The 9,274-nt window shown below is 36.8% G+C and overlaps 1 protein-coding gene across 1 annotated transcript; it reads right to left on the reverse strand.

Annotated features, from left to right (window-relative positions):
- Positions 1–927: 927 nt before the first annotated feature.
- On the reverse strand, positions 928–6,984 carry odc1 (ornithine decarboxylase 1). The gene is made up of 11 exons (XM_067367227.1): positions 6,856–6,984; positions 5,870–6,004; positions 4,913–5,046; positions 3,980–4,153; positions 3,651–3,823; positions 3,152–3,368; positions 2,974–3,057; positions 2,716–2,878; positions 2,321–2,436; positions 2,020–2,234; positions 928–1,800 (listed from the first exon to the last, which is right to left on the reverse strand). The coding sequence occupies exons 3-11, from the start codon at positions 5,012–5,014 to the stop codon at positions 1,662–1,664; spliced, it is 1,383 nt and encodes a 460-aa protein (XP_067223328.1). The 5' UTR covers positions 5,015–5,046; positions 5,870–6,004; positions 6,856–6,984; the 3' UTR covers positions 928–1,661.
- Positions 6,985–9,274: the final 2,290 nt, after the last annotated feature.

Here is a 9,274-nt window from a genome sequence, read left to right on the forward strand (position 1 = left end):
CTTTCATCAAAGTTGTCCTAAAAGCTTCTTAGGACAACTTAGTTCTTAAGAAAACTTTGAACTTTTTTGATCCATTTCAAATATTGACAACTGTATTTATTTTTTACTGAGATCAGTTGCCGCTCCCAAAATGATACAGCCTACTGACTGAATCAGGACATTCGGTTATCTCTCACCAGAATCGCACATTTCATAAATTATAAAATGATCAAACTGATGTCGATGCCTTCCATTAGGCGATAGAAAAAAAAATTAAAACATAATTTTACATATAGGCCTATTTTGTTTTTACGTTGTATTTCACGCCAGTGGCATCAGTGCATTACTCCAAAAGGATTAAGAATACCCTTTATATTTAATTTGTATTTATTTAGAATATATTTTATTGAAGTACGAACATTCCCAAAGCTATTCGGTCATATGTGCGTATAAAATATTCAGTTACTCAAAACCTTAATGTGGGTCACTTTGTATTAGGAGTAAAATATGAAGAACAAATTTTCCTCGGCCAAAATTACTATTTCTATTTATATAAATAACTGGACACTCTTTGCATCATGAGGTGTTGTGTTTAAATGTCTTTAATTGAGACAAACTAAATTATCCGTTCAAAAGAATGTAGTAAAATGAAGCAAACCTAAAACTTGCCATTACGCGTAACGGTATGAAATACTCAAACCTCACCACTAGACGGCGCTAAACTCATGTTAAGTGTAATTCCACTTGTCAATTAGATAAGCTTCCCGGATGTTCTAAGATTATTCATGGTGCATGTGTGCAAAATTGTCAAGCTTTTCCCATTGTGCTCCATAAATAGTTATTCCTGGTTTGTTTTAGTGTCTGTAACTCTGAATCTTTGTGCACATTCACATTTGTAAAATACTGAAAGGTTATTGGGCATGTAAATCAAAAGCAAAACAAATCAGCATTTTTACAGCTACCTTTATTTATATAAAAATACAAAACTTAAAAAAAAAAAAAGTTTCCATAGGAAAGCAATATAAATGCAATCCCATCTCTTTCATTCCCAATTCAAATGCATCAGTGGCATACATTTCAGGTCAATAATACATATTTCTGGTCAATAATATTAAGTTACTAATCAAGTAAAAAAGTGAAATGGTCACTGAGGAGGAGGAAATCTGTATGCGTCTTTGTGAAGGGTGAGATCTCAGTTTCAAATTAGACTGAACAGCAGTCATTTCATGAAGTGTTCTCCCAACAATATCAACGCTCCGCCATGGAAAGTAGCATGTCTTCCATTTGGAAGTTTAAGAGGGGGAATCAGTTCAGGAATAGACCTTCCTCCAACACAGGAAATGGTACATACATTTAAACCTCCTTTGTATCCTCCACTCAAGTATCTGGCCTCAAATTACAAGTGTGTGTATATTCAAATAAGAGAAAAAGTAGTAAAAAAAAAAGAAAGAAAAAAGACAGCCACAGGACTGTCAGACAAACTGCGCGTCTTTCAGATCTGAGCGTTTGCAAATTTTACAAACAAGAGGCAAAAAGAGCTGCATTTACAATAGTTATTTGAAGTTATTGGATTGCACAGATTTGGATTTGATGGACCAAGACAGGGTTTGTGTGTAAATTACATGATAAACTCTGTCTGAATGAGAACTGGTTCTAGCTGTGGTAGTCGGCATCGAAGAGCGTTACAACACTTGAGTAGGGCATGGCTTGGCTGGCACGTCCAAGGTGCTCTCGCGTCCGCAGTGCGATGGCATGTTTCCAATGCATTGCTCCTCAGCAGGAAGTGGAATCCCCTGGGCACGGATCTGCTGCATGCACTGCCTGCAATGAAAGTTCAGTTGGTCAAAAACAGCCTTTTCCATTAACGATTCTTATAGTACAAGAATCATACTTTTGTTTGGATGGGAGTGTTTGTAAAATATAATGTATAAAATATTCAAGAAAGTCAGTGTTATTTTGCATAATACTGAGCATTTAGTATGGCGTTTAGTGTTTAACAAAGCTGAACATCATGAAAATGGGTTCCCAAATCCTACTTACCAGGCTGTTCGGGACATGATGTAATAAATATCTGGTTTCTGGAAGCCGTTGAAGGTGGAGGACGCAGCTACAGTGTAGGCACCCATGTTCTCGAAAAGCAGCCATTCGCCCACCTGCATGTCAGGCAGGCTGCATTGCTCCACAATGCGGTCGAGCCCATCACAGGTTGGGCCCCAAATGCTGCATGGGTACATGCGCTCATCAGGCTTGGGTTTCTACAAGAGATTGTGGGTTACAGGTTAGTCTTAGTGAATAAAAACCAGTAAAGAAAAATATGGCGGACTAAAACTCATTTCCACACCTTGTGCAGAGTGGGCAAGACATGCGCATGGTCGTACAGGATGCAGTTGAAGGAACCATAAACGCCATCATTCACATAGTACATCAAGGTTCTGTCATTGGTCCCATCCTCTTCTTCTGAAGTCGAGAAAAATTCAATCAAGTCAGTCAAGTCACATTTATTCATACAGCGCTTCAATGTTAATTCAATTCAGTTCAATAACAGTGTTGATGCTGCAAATTAGTGTCATAACCCATCTCAAATCAGTTCAAATTTCTCATCCGATAGCGTCAGTGCAGGTAAATTGATAATATTTCTGAATATTAAGTTTTTTTTTTAATCAATTAAAGTCTGAGAATAAACAATTTAAGAGCAAAGAGGAAACAATCATGGATGTTTTTGGATGTTTGCCTTACCATCAGAGGCAGATTGCTCCTTCATGATGACCTTTTTGGCAATGATGTTGACCGCCAGCGTGTATGCAGACGCCACGTAATAGCGGCCAGGTTCAGCAATTATCCTCACTCCAGAGTCAGCAGGGAAGTATTTATCCAGTGCAGGGTTAATCACAGCAGCGATCTGCCAACCAAAAACAAACAAGTGTTTATCTACAGGTCTTCAATCACCCAAAGTGAAGATTCTGATTTATATTAAATAAATAAATTAAAAAATACCTCTTCAAATTTCAGTTTGGTGTCATCCGAGCCTGGAAAGCCTCCACCAATATCAAGCAGGGTCATGTTATATCCCAGCTCCGCCTGGTGGACAAAGCATTTTTCAGATTGAGTATATACTAAATGAGTGTACTTTAATTTTTTTTCTTTTTCTCTCTCTCAGTAAAAGGCTACTCACCCCCATGTCAAAAACATAGCGTGCATCTGAGATTGCCTGGCTGTACGTCTCAGGATCAGTGCAACCGCTGCCCACATGGAAACTGACTCCAATCACATCCAGCCCAAGATCCTTCGCTCTCTCCAGCAAAAGACGGCTGCTCTTTAACGTGGCACCAAACTTCACACTTAACCTGCACACGGCCTTGGAGTCGTCAGTGGCGATACGGAGAACCAGTCTGTAGACACAGAAAATGCGCTTAATTGTCATGAGCATCTTGTTACGATGCACAAAATCTTCCATTTTCTTTTCCATTATCTTCTTATTTCGTAGTGTTCAACCAATATATGGGATGTTTTTTAAATTATCGGCACAAGTCTTTCTGTTTGGGAGATCAATGTCAAGACTATTTTAGTAAATATTATGTAAAATAAACAAATTGCAGTAATTGTTATGCTTGTGTTGTTTACTATTGATAAATTAAATAAGTGAGACCTGGTTTTCTAGTGAAGTTACTCACTTGGCACTATCATGGCATCGGGCCACCTTCATGAGCTCCACTTCACTGTCAAATGTCATCATCTGCACTCCATGAGCAGAGGCGTATTTGATCTGAGACACCTGCTTGCAGGGGTTGGCATAGATGATCCTGCTGGAATCCACACCCACAGACTGCACAATCTGGATCTCAGTCTAGCAGAGGAGAGGAGGATTAGAGGTCAGGTTAATACAGGATTAAAGATGTTAAACATACTAAGCAGTTTGCTGCTGATGCCATGTGCTCATTGAGACACATGGAGAAGTCACATTTGCGATTTAAGGAACCTGAATGAACAATCTTCCACATACCTTGCTCGCACAGTCGAATCCAGCTCCCAGAGACGCCAGCGTCGTGACGACAGCCCTGCTGTCGTTGCACTTCACTGCATAGAACGGTGTGATGCGGGGTAAAACGCGCAACCAACGGAGGTGCTTCTTCAGGACGTCACCCAGGTCAGCCACGTAGAAGGCATCTTTGTCATCCTGAAGGAAGAAGAGATGTGATCAGAATGGTTGAGTGTATAAGCATATGTATAATTATATTAAAATGAATACATAAATCTCATAAAAACATGACTGTGTCACATTTTATCACAAAATAAAAAACCTTTTGGATAAAGAAAAGGAAGCATATTTTTGTATTTACTTTTTTTTTTTTTATTACAAAAATTAAATCAGGACACCACAGGTGAAAAATACTTAACTAATCACCATACTTCCCGGTTGACTGATTACATTAAGAATTGCAAACATTCTTTGCATTACAAGTTTTCTGAAATATTTTTAAATATGCAAATGATTAATTAAAAATGCACTAATTTGCATACAGTTCCAGAACAGGAATCTGAACATTAGTTAAAGCAAGTTTCAAAAATCTTTTTTTTTTTTTGACAAAATCACTCCATAAATCAGACAACGCTGTCAACAGCCAGAAAAAAAATAAACAAACACCATGTTTTTAGGAATAAAATGTTGTATAAAATCAGGTAAATCATATGAAAAAATATGAAAGATCTGATAAGATGTAAGATGTGCAACGCCAAAAACCTTCAGAATATATATATTATATAAAAAAAATTTGGTGTACATAAGTTCTACTGAAGAAAAAACTCATTTTGATAAAATGGCATGTATTGTAATATAAATATATAAAGTGCAACAAAAACTCTTAAGAGTGTACTTTGTACGTTTTCTTTTAAGCGGACCGGTAGGTATGCAGGTATAAACAAAGGGTTAACTTACTGATAAGGATGACTCGTTGATCTTCTGTTCCACGATATCACGTGCACAGAATCCCTCCTCCAGGAAGGTGAAGTCAAAGTCTGATCCAGTCAAAGTGGTCATCGTGTTTATTCAAGAGTTGATTGCAAAAGAAACTTAAAAAAAAGATAAAAAAATAACCGGGTGTTATAAAATGTGACCTCTAAGATAACGGACTTTACCCAGCGGCTGCTGAACACAAGGAAAGACTGTCAGTGCACTCAATGAAGCACCTTATCTTTGCTCCAATGACAGCTTAGACGCTGTACAAGGGCAGCGCTCTGACAGCTATCACAGGAAACCACAGCTACTGTGCAGTTACAGCCTCCACTAATCAGAAGTATTTTAATATCATTGAGATACCATTCGAGTTATCAATAGTATGAGTTAGTTTTTATTTTAACATTTTCCATTGTCGTTTTAATTTTAAAATCTCTGTAAATTTTATTGTGTCACATTTTTCTTTTCTTGGCAACTAGCATTAATTTTATTAGCATTTAAATTTATTTTGAAAATTATAAATGGTTTTAGTTACTATAATAACCACAAGTTTAAGGAAAGCACTCATGAGACATTTTTGAAGCTTTTAGGATGTTCACATTTCAAATGTAACACTTTTTTCCCAACTGAATTAAAATGTGAAAATTAGTTTAAATATAGAGAAAAACATTACAGCAACTAATTTTTATTAATTTAGAGCTAAACATTACTAAAAGTATTCACATTCAAAAACATCCATGACTTAAAGGAGCACTCCACTTTTTTTGAAGATATGCTCAAAAATGGTGAAACTCAACTGTTGAGTTTATGTTGAGTCAAATGAGCCTATTTTCAAAAAAAGTGGAATGTTCCATTAAAAACGTCCATGACTTACGATTCTATTAATTTCCTTTTTCTTTAGTTTTTGAGTCATTGCTCCCTAAAGTCATAATGACTTACCAGATGAATGGAAGAGATGGGATTATAGGGTGGCTAACAGATGTCGGACAGCCACGGAGGTTCACCAGTGAAGTTGAATCCTTTCAGATAAGCCTCAAGGCCAGGGCCAGTGTGTACTTCTCTCAAGCAAGAATTCTGAAAGGATTAAAAATGACAAGAAAACTATTACACCCAACCATGTCTCTTAAAGCATAAAGTGCATGTAACCAAATCAGTCCAATATACTCTGAAGTTTCTGCCAAGTCAAATTGTGTGTGAAACTTCCATTGTATGTATTAAAGTTACGAAAAAAACCACGAAATTTGTGGTTTATCATGAGATTGGGAAATTGTTTCTCAATGTAACTGGAAGCTGCACACATTTTTGGACACATACGATGCCGGGCATTTACGCAAAGACGGGTAAAAAAAAATTAGTCCCTCCCTTTCCAAGAGCGCGACTACACCAGTTACCCAATAAGGAAAAGCTCTGTTTGGACAAACTATAACAGGCATTCCATTCAGCCAATCACTGATCAAATCCAGCCGGCTTCCGATTTCAGCTCAACCAATAGAATGCACTCATACAGGCTAGTGAGGCTCTGCAGCGTGATACTCCTGACGGACTTCATTCATTGATCTTGATCTTGAGAATAACCGTTAGCGTTTACCAAATTATTAGAGTATTTTAGCAACTTCGCGCTTGATAACACAGTTGGTTCCGACAATAAAGATATTTTTTAAATCATTTATTAAAACAGAAGTTTAAGTACGCAGGAAAGCGTGACACACCGGCCACGTTGACTCACACTACACAAGGCCATAATGTCATAACATCATACGACACAAGTCACAATCATTGAAATTAAACTGGTCCGGGAAACATTTTAACGATGTAACCGGAGACAGGTCGAACAGTTTCTTAATTTATGATTAGACTGTATCATACTGAAAGTTTACACGGTTATAACGACGCTTAATTTTACTCAGTAATATCATATAACTCACCTTAAAACGCATTTACAAAGAGTTTTCCCATTAGTTCAGACAGCTGGAAATAAAAACGTTGTTCTCCTGGCACACTAACGGATGAGGTGATGTTCTCGCGCACTGTCGGAGTAAAAGCCGGCGCTCGCGCTCAGCCCTATATATAGTGACGTGGTTACCAAGGTGACGCACTAGCTGAAACCGGCTTCCTCCGAAAGAGCGAACCGGTTTGTTCTTGTTAGCGGCTTCAAGCGTGAGTTTATGGAGGAACTGAATAAAGAGCTGCTTACAGACTTCCCGCGTCCGAATGAAACCAAGTTACTTTCTCATTTGGTAAATGATTCATAATTATAAAACTGAAACCTGTTAGTGATACAGAATCCCTTAAAATAAAAAACAAAGGTCTAAATATATTATATAACACCTGAAATCTTTTTTTTTTTGAAAGTTCTTGTGGTTTCCTAAACACAAACTCGAGTTGGGATCCCAATTGAACTGTTTTTGGAAAGGTTTATATTTGTAGAGAAGTTTGAATATTCACACAAAGCCATTTTAGTATTCTCTCTGTGGGCAAAGAAAAGTTTGCATAGTAAAACAAGAATGATTTATATCAGTGTTGTTAATGATAACTAAAATTATAACTATTAAAAATGTTCTGTGACTGATATGAAGATGAAAGTAAAATATGAAGTTGTGAATATGAAATATTACATGAACGACTTAAAAGCACATAAAATTACTAAAACTTAAAGTATAAAGGTAAAAGCCAATATATTCTTTTAAACTATTTGGCTTAAGTCACTTTGGTTAAATAGGCTACCTCTGTTAACTTTAAAGGGTTAGTTCACCCAGAAATGAAAATTCTGTCATTAATTATTCACCTTCATGTCGTTCCAAGAACGTCTTTCATCTTCAAAACACAAATTAAGATATGTTTTGATGAAATCTGATGGCTCTGTGAGGCCTCCATTGACAGCAAGATAATTAACACTTTCAAATGTCCAGTAAGCTACTAAAGACATATTTAAAACAGTTCATGTAACTACAGTGGTTCAACCTTAATGTTATGAAGTGATGAGAATATTTATTTGTGCGGCAAACCCCCCAAAATAACGATTTTTCAACAATATCTATTCAAAACACTGCTTCATGAAGCTTCGAAGCTTGACACTTTATAATATTAAGCTTGAACCACTGTAGTCACATGAACTGTTTTAAATATGTCTTTAGTAGCTTTCTGGCCATCTGAAAGTGTTAATTATCTCGCAATGCAGGCCTCACTGAGCCATTGGATTTCATCAAAAAGATCTTAATTTGTGTTCTGAAGATTAACGAAGGTCTTACGGGTGTGGAACGACATGAGGGTGAGTAATTAATGACAGAAATTTAAGTTTTGGATGAACTAAACCTCTAAATATAAATGCAGTTCTTTTTCTGAATTGGAGTGTCAGGATTGGGCCGGTGCAGATGATGTCATGTGGAAGAGAGTTTCTGTGCCTTTGTAACTTTTCCTTCCTCGTAACTGTGCCATCTGGTTCCAGTTAAACCTCACTTTCATGACAGCAGCTTTCAGTCAACATGCTGCAAGACCTTGCAGAAGATGCCAAAATGGATGTTTCCTCACCTTTTGCACAAACACCTCCTTCCGTCTTTTATCTTTGTTCTGCAGATTTTGTTGTCATCCTGCCAGATGTGGTGAAATTAGGAGTGGACACTAAATTTATCAATCTTAAATCTTCCCATAATCAAAGGAGTAGACTAATCATGGTTATATCCTGTGCACCTGGTACCAGAAAAGCACTGCAAAAACAAAATTTCCCTTCTTCTTTTTAAAATACACAATACTTAAGAAGATAATTAGATCCATTAAGGCTCAGGAGCATCTTAACATAGATATGACTGCATTACAAGTGCAGTATTTCATACAGTGTTCACCATATTGGCCCTTGTAGGTAAGCTACTTGTCATGTCTGTTGCCATCACATTCTAACTTTATAACAGAGAAGCTGAATGATTTGATCTTAACAGCCAGTTATCAGACAACTGTTATCTTTGAATCGGTCCTTCAATTGTCTTCAGACCACTGGAATTATCTTTACTACTGCATATCACTGCAATTACCGTGTAGTAAAACAACTTTGCAGTGACAATAACATTGGCAATTACCTGAACATATGCAAAAGCAAGTCTCATATGAATCTTTTGAAAGTTCACATGAAACAAAATGTAAATTCATGTAAATAAATTTAAATGCATTTATATTTTTGTATTTGTTGCAAACACTGATCAACCTGAATTACTGTCAGTCACTTTGATTAATTAATAATAAAAATTTAAGCTGCAAACAGTGATGAAAGGCCCTCGCACAATTGCCACCACCACCCGGTGGCTTTAGGAAAACAGAGCATTGTGGGCAAAATGCATTTAATTAGGTAAATAT

The sequence above is a fragment of the Chanodichthys erythropterus genome, chromosome 18 (assembly GCF_024489055.1).
Source record: "Chanodichthys erythropterus isolate Z2021 chromosome 18, ASM2448905v1, whole genome shotgun sequence".
NCBI lineage: Eukaryota > Metazoa > Chordata > Actinopteri > Cypriniformes > Xenocyprididae > Chanodichthys > Chanodichthys erythropterus.